Here is a 16,655-nt window from a genome sequence, read left to right on the forward strand (position 1 = left end):
CCAAAGCTTCAGTCATCTACATTAGTTTATCAAGAAAAGGTATGTACTTACATAACTGGCAAGTACTATATTACGTAGTTTGATTCCCATAGGTCTGTGCACTGCCTAAAGATATAGTTTAGTACCAAGCTGTACTTCAATCAGAAAGGTTTATACCCCTGAGCAAGCAATGGTATGCCATAGCAGATTGCTTTGAAAATGGACAGCTCAAGTCAGAGTACTGTTTGATAAAGAAACTGAAGTTTCATTCCATGTCAAAGACCTCGTTTTTATTTACCTGCTCATGTCAAGAATCAAAAGTACAAAGCGATGGGTTGATGTGCACCTCTCCAATAATCACGGAAAACTACAGCGCATTTTGCTTAAAGGAGGAGTCACAATACTGCATTCATCGTTCGACCATTTGTAAGCTTCAGAGCCATCAGGGAGGTTCAGAACAAGCTAATGATGAAGAAGATAGTGGTGTTAAGGAAGCTCAGCAAATAGTGGTATTGAGCATAAGTCCACTGTGTGTTGCCGTTGTTTCAGGTACGCACACTTTATAGTTTATACTGACATTTGCTCATTGTTTACATACACATACTGTGTTCTGACCCACTAAAGCTTTACATCAAAGAAACAAAGTGTGCAATAACTAAGTTATGCCAGGGATATAACTATCAGTTATTGCACTGAGAAACATTAGAAGTGCATGTGTTGATGATAATTACTATTAAATAAGAAGTGCTCAGATGAGGATAGCATTTTTTAGTTATTACCTATTTGGGTTTTTTGACTGCAAACTAGCAAAGCATTTAAAATCACCTATACATATGTAGCTGATCTGCTTTGCTGGTTACTAAACACAATAATTGTAACTTGAAAAGCAAGAATAATCACTATTATTATTGATGAACAAAGGTGGTGGGTTAGAATCCAGTTATATCATATGCAAGCACTCATATGATATCAATGTTATTTACACTCAACCTCGGCTTTTGCCCTCTGTATTGTGTAATAGCATTGATGTCACATCTCATGCTTGTGATATAAATATATAACTTTTTATATGATAGAAGATGAACAGAGTGCAGGCCTGATAATGAAACACAAAAGAAACAGTTCAACCTACAAATGTATTGTATGTACCGACCCACAGTGCGATCATCTCAAGGTGAGCAGTGTAGTGGAAATTCAAATAATATTATACCGTAGAAGTGGAAATATAAAATTTGGTGTTTGGCCTTGTTTTAGCTGTTGGCGTCATTTTAATTTGTCGATCTCTAGAAAGCAGTGCTTTGGTATAAAGACCTTGTTGAATTGATGCGGCTTGGCATTATTTTAATTTGGCAATTTGGTCGGAAATTGCCAAACTGCCAAATTAAAGTCACTGCCAAATTTTCTGAGTAAACGGTATTGCATCAATTGAAGGATATTGCAAATCACACACAGTGTACTATATGGTTGTAAATTGTTTTGATAAAATTTTATTACCTTGCAGATGTTCGAAGAATGGAGAGAAAGATCTGAGTTCACACCTGATGAGGACACTGATGATGGCATGGTAGATGAAGTACCCACTGCAGTGTCATGGAAGAAAATACCTTATCCACTCTCAAAAGTGCTACAGAGTCGTGTAGCTGAGCATGAAGGAGGAAATTGGATGTTCCCAATGCATTTGATTCCACCCTTCATTTCAGGTACAATTCAGTAACTTACATTGAATGCTATTTTAGATGAACATTGTAAACATGGAAATTCATGGAATCAAAATGATCCTATTGCAAATAATTGGATTGCTGGTACTGGTGTTGTGATTTATAAGCAAAACCTTGCTATGCATGACAAGACAAGGAAAGTGTACTACAGGCCAACTGTCGGGGATTGTTCATGTCGATACAACTTTGATGGGCAAGATTGCTTACTTTTTAATTTAGATAACAAGAGGTTATTTTACTATGGAATGCTGTTTAATTATTTGCACCTCATGATTGAAGGAAGAAACCCACTGATAGCTTACCAAAGGTACGTTGCATCTGTGTTCCTTCTATGACTGCACTTTGAGAAATATTATACTTTTGTAAACTATATACTTTTACTATTTACCTACGTACCTTTAATTTATTACGTAGATGTCTTCAAAGAACATATACATGCTTTGGAGAGGATGCCACACCTTCAATACATTTTTTGAGAAAAGCATGGTATGCTTTTAGTAGGCTTTTAGATATACCAATTGATGAGTCCTTTGCGTGTGAAAACTGTGGACCCTGTCCTGACAATAGTATGCGATGGAACAATGATTGGCATGCAGAAAGATCTTATGCTACCTATAAAAAATTGTGATTTGGATGAAAAATTGTGATTTGGATGAAAGTAAATTAGCACCTATTAAAGGAAGTTCACATGTTGACAGAGTTTTGATCAAGACCAAAAAAGCTCGAGATTTACTACTGCAATATTCTTGTTTCAAAAGAGATAGAAAGCCAATTGTTTGTCCTCAAAAGCTTACTGACGTAGAATTTAAGCAGCTCACTGAAATACTACATTCTGATGGTTTTATAGCACTCGAAAAACTGTTACTCAAAATTGAAGATGAACACCAAGAAAAGTTAGCACCTGTGCTATACAGAAGATTTTTTTCTGAAATTGCAAGAAATGCACCAGCGTGTGGAATGGTACAAATCGCAGGATGTAAAGAGGCATGTGATACGCTGAAGAAAGTTGCTAATAGATCAATAGATGTATTTATGCCACAAAACAGCTACTATTGGAATTTGCTGTCAAAAAAGGTTCCTGTTATTTCATCTTTCTTGTCGCTCTGCCATCAACATATTTCTTCTGAAATTCCTCAAGAGGTTTTTGATTTGCTGGGTCAAATATCTGTGACTATACAAGCTCCATTTAAAGTCTCAAAAGCTGACAAGTTCCATTATCCTGAGCCAAGCAGGACAAATAGTTTAAGCTATTTTCCAAGTTACCACAGTTACATGGAAACGCTGTATACCAGATTGACAAGTCCAGAATAGCAGCTGGCAGTGATGTTTGTAATAAAACAAGTTCTAAGCATCCAACGCTTACTCCTGGAATTTTTACCATATACTGTCCCCACGCAATATGCTATGGTTTCGAAGTCCTAAAAGAATGTGAATCACCGCGGCATCCATTCCAGATATTCAAGACGCGCTTTTTGAAGCCTCCTAAAATTATTGTTTATGACAATGCCTGTGGTCTTCATCAGTATTGCCTGAACAGAGAGCCAGTCTTTTTTCAAAACACTTCTTTTTATGTTGACAGGTTTCATTGGAGAGGGCACGTAGGATGTCCATCTGGCTACTGTCTGGATCAATACAATACATTGGATACAAAGAGCTTGAATTCACAAGTGAATGAGCAAGCAAATGCTGGTATGCAGCGAATCAAGGGGCAACTTGCATATATGAAGCATTCCAACTTTGTTTTCCATCTAAAGCTGTTTCTTTCAATAAAAAACAGTGACAGTAAGCGGAAACTTTCCTTGAAAAAAAGTTGCTGATGTTTCTTTTACAAATTGCTTGGACACCATCTTACACAATCATATACTAGTAGAGTAACAAGTCGCTAACTATTTATCACTTTGCTAATTAACTTTGATTACGTATGTAGAAGTTCAATACTAAATTCAACACTATGACACCTCATAATCACTTGAAATATGTTACACAGGGTTATTTTGAAAAAAATGACGATATACAGTATATATTACTGTACATATTTGCGTGCGCAGCAGTTTAATATAATTATTGATGCACACCATCTTATACGTATAATAGTAGTAGCTATACTGTAGCTATTTATAAATTTGTAGATTTTAACTTTGCTCTCTAAGATGACAGATCTTTAATAGTAGCCACCCTAGAGTGGTTCCACAGTTGGTTGTAAAACTATAAAATTGTTTTTAGAATTGAGTAGCAGAAGGAGTTCATATTATGAACTCTTGGTAGCAGTCAAGTTTGATTATTCACTAATTCAGTAAGTACGTAATTAGTTGCTGCATTAGTGATTAAGGTATAAAACGCCTCAGCATTTAACAAAGAAAACACAGTACAGCGAACTTGCAAAATGCGTGCAATTATATGGCCAGCTTAAAATTGCCAAAAGTGGCACAAATTTTGACTATCTCAAAGCTTGCCAAAAATGGCAATTTTGCAACAACAAATAACTACCAGTTTTGGAAACCAAATTCCACAATCGATTAGTTTATCGTCAGTTATAAAAGCACGATTACAAGTATTGCCAGATTTGGTAGCTTTGGAGTGCCATTCATTGTGGCTGCTCAAAGCTAAACAGAAGTTGCCAATTTTGGAAACTGTGATGACTTAACCTGAGTTTCCATTTTTAGCAGCTTTTGAACTGTTCGAAAAATTGCCAAATTTGGCAATTTTCTAGTGACCCTTTGAGCAGTTCAAAAGTAGTCAAAATTGGTAACTTCTGGTTGCCAGAAATTGCCACTTTTGGCAATTTCTTGGCCGGCCGAATGTTGCCACTTTCGGCTTGTTACATACCTCATTTCTAGACATTCATAAATTTGAAAATGTGAAAATCATATTTTGCACAATTTCGCAAAGTTTCATTCCTTGAAAATTACATGCATTATTGTGTCAGCTGATAGTAGTGTACAGTAGGGACCACAAAGGAGTAGGCATGGGCCACAAAATAAAATCATCCAAAAACATCCTCAATTTTCCCTGACGATGATGAGGCAGTATTGGTTAGGTAAAACTAAGCCCAAACAAACTTACAGATCGACTAGACCTTTCACTTATAATAACTTTTACACTTAAAAAAGCAATCTTTCCTGGTGCATGCTCAAAGGTGAGGATACAAAACTTTCCACAGAAAAAAAATTGCCCTAGCTACACCTACATCTGACTCGGGAGACTTATCCCACCCATCATGAATTTTTTTTTTACTAAAATATGCTGTAAGCCCAGTTTTATCATCAAAAAGTTTGTAATGAACTGTATGCATGAATGGGATTGTCAGTACTTTCTACTCTACTTTCCAATCTAGAATTAACCTCCGTAATAAACTTGCATTGTATATTGCTGGATGACAGTTCAATGAATTTTAGGATTGTAAAAATTCCTGTAATAGCATGGGTAAAGAGCATGAATATGTATTAAATTCTGTGTACCTTAAAACTGGTTCAGTTGCATCTCTTTCTTATACCCAACTAGCTTCATCCCCTCCATTGCACTAAAAATTGCTCAATGGTGTATGTTTATATTATACTATATTATAAAACATTCAAGACACATGACTAGCTTGTATGCATGCAAGTTGTGTTACAGACCACACTGTTAAAACTAAAGTGCTATGGTCGTGCTTAGAGGTACGATGAGCAGTGACTTTTAGGTGTACTAACTTGCTGTATATATAGCTTTATACAGTGCAGTTTCACAATGATATGATTTACACGGCTGAACTATTACACAGATGGTCCTGACCATGACTGGGATCTTAGTTTGATAGCTGCTAGTTATATTTTTTTTCGCAGTGTAAGTCATAAAGAAAATCAATAGCTATTTTTGTATTTACTCCATTTGTGCCCAGGGAATTTTTGCACAAAAATAACGATAAAACCCTTCAGATAGTGCCGTGCTGCAGTATTATTCGAGGATGCACTACTAATATTTTAAACCTGCCACTGCTTTATGCTATTCTACATTATAGTTTTATAAAACAACTGGCATTGGTATCTGCCCTATATGCAGCCCTTCATATGGTGATATTGCTTTTTTAAGGACATGTGATTGTTGTACTAAGACAAAAGTATGGATAGCTGCGTACTGATTAGTATGTTATATGACAGTTACTGGGTAACTGAATTTGTAAATCAGTGTATTTAAGGTATGTAGCTACAGAAGTTCGTCTGTAAACTACTCCAACATTAAGGCCAGCCTCCCTGTTATAGATTGTGGCTAGTACATATGATTTACGTAGCTATACATCATATGTAAATATTAATATACATGATAATGAAAATTCTTATTATTGTACCGTTGTAATTTGTAACTACATGAATGACAGCTAGCAGTACACTGACCTCAGACCCTGGAGGTCCAGGATTCTCTTTTACATTTTTTGTTGTTGATTAATACCCTTTTTTGTCCAAGTTTTACCAGCAAAATATCAATTATCATGGAAAGAATTCTCAAATAATGCACACTTTTAGTATACGTGCTGAGGTCAGTTATCTGTGTAAGGAAATTCTTGATGCCTGGGTGACAGTCACAGTAGATGTTGTAACTATTTATAAAGTTATGTCATTTTTTGCATCTGTTGTCAACAGTAAATGACCCTTAATCATCATTACAAGTATAGCAGGTTTTGTCATCACTCTATAGTTTTGCAATCTGACTACATTTTGCTGGCATATCATTGGACAAAATGTGTACATAGCAACAATAATCTTGGCTACAGAACATTGTGTGATTGGATTGGATTTTTTTTTTGTCTATTAAGCAAAATTTTGGTATATAGCGGGTAAATTTTAGCCTACAAAGCCAGTTGTGTACTTCATATCAAGCTAACAAGGCAAGGAAACTTGAAGTAAAAGAATTGTTACTGCAGTATAGAATTGAGGGTGTACATCCCCGATAAAGGCTGGAAAAACTCATAGGTACTATGATGGAGAGATAGTACATGGCCATTCGAGATTAAGATTCTGTGGCTTTGATTCATCTACTCATCGTAAGCTAGAAGAAAGTTATGGAAAAGGTGAAGCAGTGTTGCTAGAAGGCTGTGAAGTGAACACGGCTAGACAGATGGATGCATTAGAAGTTATAGTTAAGCCAGGAACAGAAATTGGAAAGTCCAAGAAAGATTTTACAGTTGCTATAGAAGACATTAATTCAATTACTTCATTGGATAAAGTGAAAGAGATTCCTCATTATCAGCGAATCAATGTGCAAGTCAAAATCATGCATGTTGATGACATACAATGAACTAAGTAGTGGTGGAAAGGTGCAAGAAGTCATCATTGTAGATCAAACTGGACATATTACTCTTAGCGTGTGGAAAGATTAGCAAGCCAGTATTAAAGAGGGTAGTTCATATGCGATGAAAGGTTTGATGGTCAAAGAGTTCCGCGATTACAAATGTTTGACAACACCAAAGCAAAATTGCACAATTGAAGAGATAGATAAGGTTGTCACAGTCTCTGAAGATACTCCCAAAAAGTTGCAAGTGTCGTTAGTAGGGAATGTCCATGTTTTCGCAGTTGATAAACTTGGGAAGTATTGCAGTTGTGTCCAGTGTAGTGGTAAGGTCATGCCAGTAGTTGATGATGATATCACATAGGGGAGTGTCCTAAATGTGGAGCACTTCAGTTGTTATGTTTGCAATAGTTGCACAATTGCATTTGAAAGCTGAAATGAAGAAAGATTTAGCCTTACTGCTTTTGATGATTTGGTACTGAAGATTGCTGAAGTTCCAGCTGATTCAATCACTCAACGACATTTCATTAAGGCTGCTGCATTCAACATGAAATTCAGTGATGGAGTAGTTTATTATGTTGAGTGTCCATGACTTTATAGGTCCTTAACCCTTAAACGCGCACGCAGGTTTTGAGAAATGCGTGTTTACCAAAATTGGTTTTATATTGAAAGTGGTGAGAGTTTGCTAAACTGAATTAGCCTAACACCTTATATAAACAGAAAGTTTATTCAATAGGCTATCAGGGGAAGTTTAAATAACCACTGTAACAACAGGCGTTCACTTGTTATGAAGCAATGAAGAACAGCGTTTTGACTTTTCGCGATTTCGTATTCCTTCCGGTGGCAGCCATATTTGTAATTGGCTGAGTCACGTGACCCATATATGGCCTGAGGCATAATTGAATGGCGAATCGATCGGCGTTTATTGCAGAACAATAGAATGAACTGGGAAAGAGATACGAGTCTTTTTCCAAAGGTATGTAAACAGTTTTACGTGTTCATTTCGTAAAAAGTTAGTTTCATGGCGAGTTTTGGCCCTGTGTTTCAGTGTAGGGTAAAACCCTACATATCATTTCATTCGCTATTACATCACGAATTAAATGATGGCAGTTGCGTAGCCATAGGGACAATGGTTCGGAAGTTACAGCGCTTTGTTTACTGCCATGCGTGAGGGCCACTATAATGGCCTTTGCGCGTTTAAGGGTTAAAGCACTGTATTTAGAATGTGTTTAGATGTGATCGGATAAGTAGTGTGTTCATGTTCATTATAAGGTCATTGAAATAGTATTAAAAATTTTAATTTACATTAACAGAATGTCTACCATACATAGTTATAGGAATTTAAATAGTTGTTATGCACACCTAACTTTGTAGTGTTCATAGGTACATATTATATGTTGATTTACCAAAGAATGTTCGGCATTACTCTATATTAAGTGTGTATATATGGTATTGAACTATGCATGTTGTAGCTACTTAACATACCACTATCTATGTGCATGTTCCTTTTCGTAAAGTTTCGTAACAACCTTTGCAGGCATTGTACAGAGCTCCTTACAAATTAAATGTAAACATTAAAATGACAATGAATACAGTGTAAAATAGTATCCAACGGAATTACTAAAAGTAGCTTGAAAGTCTTAATTTTGATGTTGCTCAGATCTTAGCCATCATCTAGTGGCTTTCAACAGCATGATGTCATCATAAACACCTTTGAAGGTGTTGATGAACAGCTGATCATCATAGCACCATTAATAGATGTATAATAGTAGGAATTGATAAAACCAAATAATAAAATACATAGTGAATTGAACTCAAAGCTGATCAACACAGCAATAATTTATAGTGGGGTGAGTAATTACCACTTCAGAGCACCATTGATGGTGGCATAACTTGTAATCTAGAGTGCAAAGAAAAGAAACATCACATAAGCAAGATGATACAGTAAGCACAGAGGGCAATAAACACACTAACACTTCACATTCAATACATGTTTACCATGATACAATCCTTACCACATGAGCTGACCTACAATACCAACAATAACAGTAGCAGTTAGAGGAGCTCCCTAAACAAAAATTTTTACTATATAGTACGTTGCGTGTTCTTCCCTAACCAATAGTGTCAAGCAATCTAGAGAGCCTACTCTGGACAGTACTACGTAAAGCATTCCGTGTGTAAAGCTCTCATTGGTCATATGTATTACTACAGCCTTAAAAGTCTGGCCCTGACTGTTGTTAAGTCATTGCAAAACACAAAAAACAGGAAACTGTACACGTCTAAACTCAAATGGCAATGTGGAGTTGCTCGGAATAAATGGAATCCGAGGAATGATGATGTCATGACCTGCATGCCTACCATGAAAAACTTTTGGCTTCTATTGTGTTGGCAGAAAGTTAAGTGATCACACACCTAGTACCATTGGTAGCTCGTGGGGGTCTAAGGAACATAACATTATAATTGGTGCACTAAGCTTCAATGAAAGTAAATGTGGGGGCAGCCCTGACACTTCCAAAATTCTACTGGAAACTCAATTGCCTGGGATTCATCAGGCAAAGAGTCCAAAGACTTGTACTGCACACATCCACCAGGTAACTACTCCATTAGTTGGTTGTGTTGATAGTACAGGTAGTTTTGCTTAGAGGAACGAAAATGCAATGCTTAAATAACCATGTGACGTTTGTAAAGTAAAAGAGTAAGTCTGGGTAAACTCTAAAAACTAACTCATCAATGTTACATACAAAGGTACCCATACTCTCAGGCAGCTGAACAACATCAGTAGTGTCATTGTCAGTGGGAAACTTACCATCTCCAAAGGCTAACAACTGGTCAGCAAATTGTCCAGCTTCTTGATCCCCACAAATATAGACTCTCATATTAGTGTGTAGATGTTTAATAACCACACTGTCCCATATGTGCAACTTCTTCAGACAGGCATCCATTATGATACCCCTGGTGCCACATGGAATACCTGGGAGGATTTGTCTAAAGTCACCAAAAAATTCTTCCCATTAGCTGGTTGTACCTGTGAAGTCTCTGAGATTGCAGTCCAATGCTTCAAATACACGTTTGTTATTCATAGGAACCTTGTCCACAATGATGGCTTTGGCTTCCTGGATGACCTTGCAGAGTGCAGTTTCCTAATGCTACAGACTGGAATGTCCAAAGCATTAAAATCTAGTGGTATCTTGAAGGCGCTATATGCAAGGTGCGACCTCCAGTTAATAGTGTGGCAGCTATTCCGCTAGATCCTGATTATGGCTAGAATAAAGTTGACAAAGAAAGTCTTACCTGTTCCACCTGGAGCATCTAAGAATAACACACCTCCCTCATTCCCATCAACCATGGAACAAAAACCTCTTTCTGGTCTGTTGTAAGTAAAGCAGTATTACATTCTACATAGGCAAGTCTATTTCCCTACGATATTACTTGTAAACCTGTCACTATCTATGGTTACTGGCTGAGGTAGTCCATGCTCAGATAGTCGCCTACCTCCCATGGAAATGACTCTCCTGCAAGTCATTAAGTGCCAAGTTAAAAATGTAATCATTGACCTCAAAGTGCTCATCGTTGTGTAAGGTACGTTTCTGGTGTGAGAACTCTTCAGCCATGGCTTCCTTGTGACTGTCATAAATATCCACAGGGTTGGATGGCTCACACCATGCTAGTATCACTGAAAAAGAGAGAGCGAATACTTGCTGGTGAGTTGCTAACTATTGCCAAGTGATATTGATTGTTATCTTCAAGCTGTCCCAACTTGAGGCATGCTCCACGGAAGGAACTGCATAGGTCATCATTAACAGTCCTCAGAGTAGCAAATGACTGAGGACCTTTAACATTATGTAATAGCAAGCAGAGATAAAAGTACTCTCCTTGTCGTGGACTGATGGTGTAGACCCTACCCAAGAGGCTTGAGCTTGCTTAATACCAGGGTACCCAGCTACCTCTGTTCCTTGTTTCCTCCTTTGCCAAGATTTGTTGTTCCATGTGTAGTACTCTGAAACATCAATATACAACAGAGTCTTAGCAAAGTTGTCAACTTGACATAAAGAATTCTGTCAAGGTGGTCTTTGGAGGGTCCCCTGAAGCTTGATCTCTAATGGTGTCCTCAGTAATATAAACTCGTGGGCATTCTCCAAGTGCACAGGTAGTTGTTGAACAGGAGGAAATCTCTCATGAATTGGGAATTCCAGTATTCTCCAGGCTGATTCATTGCTGCTGATGTATCGAGCATTCTGATACTCAGAGATCTCATCCACCTGGTCTGAATGAGTACAAAGGTTGCCTGATCACAGCCCTTGTGTACATACTTCAGTACATACTTAATGGAACCGATAGACATGCACAATTCAACATTGCAGTGGCAATTTAACGCTCGCAACAAAAACTTATTGTAAGGCATCATCCATTGTTGTCAATTTCCTCAGTTACCTGAGAGCCTCTCACATTAATGGTGATGGTACTCACCTGTCCACCATCTTCAGGGCTTCTCTTCCTGTACAATGGGTAGCTATCAGTACCTAGTTGGGTCTCAGGTATCAATGGTTGGGGAACTTTTATTGTACTGGCCATGTTCCATGCAAGGAGACAATGAATTGATGCTCCATGTACCATGTTGGATATCACAATCTGGTACAACTCAGGGTCAGGTGCTGGATCACTATCTGTACCCTCATATAGGTGCTGCAAGAATGACTGTGGTTGAGGAAATGGCTCCAATTGGACGTTACCTTTACAACAGCAAAATGATTCAGTTTCTCCAGGGAAATTTTAAAGCCCCACGATGTGAACTTTTAACAAAAATTAGCAAGGTTTTCTACGGGATGCTGTGTCTCTGTCTTGTTCTTCCCGCCTTAAAACGGGGTCCAGTCAAGCTACTCTATAGGCAGCGGTGTTTCAATGTTGTTCTTCTTGTCTAGTGTATATAGGAATAAGAAATTTAGTAAATATTTTAATAAGTTTTCTAACCTTGTAGCTGGATCAAAGCAAGCTACTCTGTGGGCAGCTGCGTCCCTGTTTTGCTCCTCCCATCTTGACACAGGCTCCAGTGAAACTAATCTATGGGAGCTGCATTTTGCTCTTGTTCCTGGCATCGCTTGTCAGGATCCTCTCTTGTTTATGTTTGCGTCTCTTTGCTTGAGACGCATTGTGAGACGAGGATGATCTCTTCAACTTTGGAATTTCACAACTAATGCTAGGCTTTTGAATTTAGCAGAACTTCCATGTTTGACTTCAATAGAACTACCATGGCAATGTGGTCGATGTCACGTGCTAATAAACAAAAGGTGCACCAAAAATGTTTGACTACAAAAAATAATATTTTTCGCAGCTGGATTTGAACCAAGTACCACACCTATGAAAGTTGGATGCTCTACCACTTCAACAGTTTGTGCTGTGGTTTTCAAAGGAAAGCTGCTGAAGTTTTCTTTACACCTTGGCCTTCTACATGCTGCAGAGAACGAATGGAAGCACGTGTGAACTTGTGATGATAATCTTAGAGTAACCGGATGATGAGTGCTTCATCATCAGCACAGATTGTGTCAATTCTTGCTGAGTTTGGTGAGTAAGCTGCGTGATGTTCAGATGGACAGATGGCTTTTCAGCTATGTATATATATATATATATAGATCACAGTGCATTGCTAAATACTTCATCTATACAAGACATTCCTTTCACTCATGTCCTTGTAGCACAACCATGTCATGCCTCTTGCTATGTGGTCAATTTTCTATCCAATATCTGGAATTTCGATTATGTGACAGTCGTTTAAGTTTTACCAGGACAATGCCTTCCTTAAATCGAGATGGGGATTAATACTAAAGCTATGAGAGAACTAGTAAAGAGTAATTACAAAAGTACAATAGTGTGGTACTATTCAAGGGTGTGGTACGATTAAACTATTTTCGGAAACAAGGTTAAAAACCCTCGAATAGTACCGTACTGCGGTACTATTCAAGGGTGCAGCACAAATCGAGTAAATACGGTATATCTAGCTAGCTACAAGATTTTTACATCCGTTCTGAATAATTTATTATGGTTGATTTCATTCATCCAATAGCTAGCATAGTTTGCTGTGCTGTCAGTGATCATGGCACAAGAAAATTACCAGTTATTACAGGGATCACTTCAGCAAATAATGAAATATTGTGAAACCGTTCTGTTAAGATAAGTGAGGAAATGTACAAAGTTGAGCTATTTCTATGATCCCACTAACAATGCATATTTGAAGGATGCAATTACAGTATTATACAATCTATGATCCTGCTAAAAATGTATATTTGAAGGATGAAATTAAAGTATTAAAATTAGATGCTGTTAATATTGGTGGGACTGAAGAAAACTACTTTAAACTTTTTTTTTGCATATGGTGCCAGATTCACTCATCACAAAGGTATACATGATTTAAACAGTACACTATAAATGAACATTTTTGCAGTGGGACACAGGTGTAGATGACAGTGTTTACTTGATGCAAAAAGACGAACATTAGAATCCTGACACCCCTCATAGAAGTAGAGATAGACCACATAATCCCTGTTCTGTAAGGTTCACGGATTCTCTGTGACAATTATCTATTCTAAGCACCTATACTTCGCTTTTACTCATGGTACAGTTGAACAATGGCGACTGGATTTCCTTCATCTGTTATTGGTGCCTTTGTGGCATATTTATCAGAAAGCAACGATGATTCGGACTCTTGCACTGTGTCTGATATTGTTCTTGGTGCTGAGGAAGATTATAATCATTATTTTTCCAGAACAGAGTAAAACCAACAGTGACATCTACTGAGGACGAACCAGGTCCTTGCTCAGAGTACTGTCACTGTATGCACAAAATCTCAAGTTTCTCACCAGCTGAACAGTTACAAGTGGGGCTAGTGGTTTGCATGGATGGAGCATGATATCCATGCTTATTATTGTTTCTGTTAGAAATGCTGGTGTGGTATGCTAGTTGGTACAAGCTAGGACTGAGCCTAATATGCTCAAAATTTTACCTATTATTCTTTCCAGAATTTCCCCAAATTTTCTCCTATTATTATTCTTTCTTTATTCTTTTATCTAGCCTATTATTCCATAATAATGCTCGTGTGTATGTGTGCATGTGTGTGTCAAGTGGATGCTTGGTTACATTGTTGCTGTTTATCAGCGTGAGTAAAAATTGAATTACATGTTGTTCCAGTCTATCCATGTAGATTCTATAAATGGGGGATCGTGTGTGAACTGGGAAATCTATTTAATTGTGTTATTTAACTTTTACCTGGTGTTACCTGGGGAAGCAAATGTCAATGTTCATGCCTTACATAATGGAGGTGGTATTTCAGTTGCTCGGTACAACATTCTGTGGTGTGCTAGTCTCGATACTCTTGAGTAGTCGTAAGTAGCTAAAGGGTTTTGGTGTGTGTTTTAATATTAAAGCCTTCTTGCCATCTGCAGAATCTAAGAGTTGCAGTTGCCTGGCAGAGAAAAATGCCAATTCATCCATGAACTGGAATTCTTCACCAGAAGAAAAGAAAGCAATGTATAATGAAAAGGCAGCTTCAGTAAATCAGGAGAGCAAGTACTTTGCTAATGTAGATAATAAAGTAGCAAGATTACTGACCTGTTTACGTCAACTTGTAAGTGATTTATAGTCTTAATAGATACAGCACCAATATCAAGACACACAGTGCCCAAGAAGCCGGCGCGCAACACCTGTCGGTATATTGACAGAAAGAACAAAAATGCAATTTTCGCACCCACGTAGCTCTGTGCTGCCTTGATGAAACAAGACAATTTTTGCTGTGGACATGCCCACCAACTTCAGTACTCCACATACCAAATTTGAGCGAAATCGCGTCAAGCAGTCCCAAGATATGCGACTTCAAAATTAACTTAGTTTCTTTGTTTTTTTCTGCTTATTTTTCTTCCTCTTTTCGCACGCTTACAAAAACTGCTATAAAACGTGAACGCCATATCTGATTGCCTTGAAATTTGGCACACAGGGGATGGCTTGAGTAGTCAACTTTTTCATCAGAGTATTGACGAGATGTTGTTACGTCTTTACTACCTATGTCAAAGATCCGCAATAAAGGTATGACAGCTGAAGAAAATCTTAAAGAAGTTTATGAATTTAATGAAACTGCAAGCAGTAGTATTCCTGTTCGGTCACAGGGCTCCCATTGGATTTCCAATAAAAGGAAAGCACTACTGAAGGTAGTAGATCAGTATGGAGCATACATTGCACATTTGATATCATTATCCGAAGATACAACAGTTAAATCTGAGGACTGAGCTCGTTTGAATGGATACATTCGAAAGTGGACACAGACAAAGGTTTTGATAAGATGTGCGATGTATGTTGACATTCTAAAAGGCCCATCCAAACTGAGTTTGTGCTTGCAAAAAGCAGATTGTGACATTGTGTTTGGTCTAAAACAAATTCTGAAGGTGGCTGATTCAATCAAGTCACTTATAAGCCAAGATCCAACACCATGGCCTACAGTAAAGCTAGTGTTAGAAAAAGTTAATTCAGAAGGAAGTATCAGTAGCTATGAAGGAGCAGAATTAAAGAACTATACTTCTGCTACCTTGGAAAACTGCAAAAAGCAAGCACTAGGAGACCTACATCGATTGAATAAAACCATCAGAATGGTCAGATGTTAAGCTTTTAAGAGCTCTAATAGTTTTCTTGCATACACAGAGTTGGATTAAAAGGCATTCTACTGATGGTGACAGTGAGGATGAGGATATATTATTGGAACAAGTGAGTGATGCAATAGAGTTCCTGTGTAGTCACTTCAGAGAACCACTAGAAGCCACTGGTGTTGACATACCAACGCTTCGAGATGAGGTAGAAGATGTGGTTATTTATGCCAGATCGTACCTATCAATTGAAACTGTTGATTATAGGAAAGTGTGGTATAACTTGTTTGTATGCCCAAATTGTTCTGATTGGCCCAAAGTTCTCCTACTGTGTAGGTTGGCTTTCAGCTTTCCCTTTTCAAATGCAAGGGTTTGTTTGTAACGATTATACCACCGGTGCTGCAGCTACTCACCTCCTTTAGTTTCTACCTTATAAACATCCGACTGAAATGACTTCTATATATAACAAGAGTGAATAAGAAACAAAAGCTGAACCTTAGCCTACCCCTAACGCCAAGGAACTACTTTTCGCATCCCCTAAAGTTGAATGGTCGGGCAACCTATTAGACGCGTGCCCTAAGTTTAATGTTCGGTGAAACCTACTAGACGCGTGCCCTAAAGTCGAATGCTCGGGGAATATTGGACGCGTACCAACTCTAGCTCTCCTAGACACAACTGGTTTGTTTAATAGTCCAGCAAATGATGGACTTGTGCCGGTAAAATAGCCATTCACGTTCGTAACCGGTACCGGAACTATATCCGCTTTGTTATAATTAGCCCTGTGCATAAAATTGGACTGACCTGTGCTTATTTGTATTTTGAGCATGTAGCGACCTTTTTTTTTGGTAGTGGTTATGGAACGAAAGGTTTTTTTTATTTTTACGTCTAGTAGTTTCCCAGACCATTCGACTTTAGGGGACGCGTCTAGTAGTTTCCCCCGAGCATTCAACTTTAGAGGACGCGAAAAGTAACATTAGCGTTAGGGTTAGGCTCGGGTTCAGATTAATGACCGATCAAACCACTTGAATACCCTATCATTTCAATTTTGATCTGACAAGATGACAGGTCAACCACA

General features: G+C 37.9%; 1 protein-coding gene across 1 annotated transcript; it reads left to right on the forward strand.

The window, feature by feature from the left end:
• The first annotated feature begins 140 nt into the window (after positions 1-140).
• LOC136245290 (uncharacterized) lies at positions 141-2,325 on the forward strand. Its single transcript, XM_066036775.1, has 5 exons — positions 141-528; positions 1,056-1,153; positions 1,481-1,679; positions 1,716-2,004; positions 2,112-2,325. The coding sequence occupies exons 1-5, from the start codon at positions 252-254 to the stop codon at positions 2,323-2,325; spliced, it is 1,077 nt and encodes a 358-aa protein (XP_065892847.1). The 5' UTR covers positions 141-251.
• The last annotated feature ends 14,330 nt before the right edge of the window (positions 2,326-16,655 follow it).

Source organism: Dysidea avara, chromosome 15 (assembly GCF_963678975.1).
Source record: "Dysidea avara chromosome 15, odDysAvar1.4, whole genome shotgun sequence".
In the NCBI taxonomy this organism is placed as follows: Eukaryota; Metazoa; Porifera; class Demospongiae; order Dictyoceratida; family Dysideidae; genus Dysidea; species Dysidea avara.

Coding starts and splice junctions, on each gene's coding strand:
- LOC136245290 (XM_066036775.1), top strand. CDS start 252: ATGTCAAAGACCTCGTTTTTATTTACCTGCTCATGTCAAGAATCAAAA. Junction 529..1,055: donor GTGTGTTGCCGTTGTTTCAG/GTACGCACACTT, acceptor TTTATATGATAG/AAGATGAACAGAGTGCAGGC. Junction 2,005..2,111: donor CCACTGATAGCTTACCAAAG/GTACGTTGCATC, acceptor TTTATTACGTAG/ATGTCTTCAAAGAACATATA.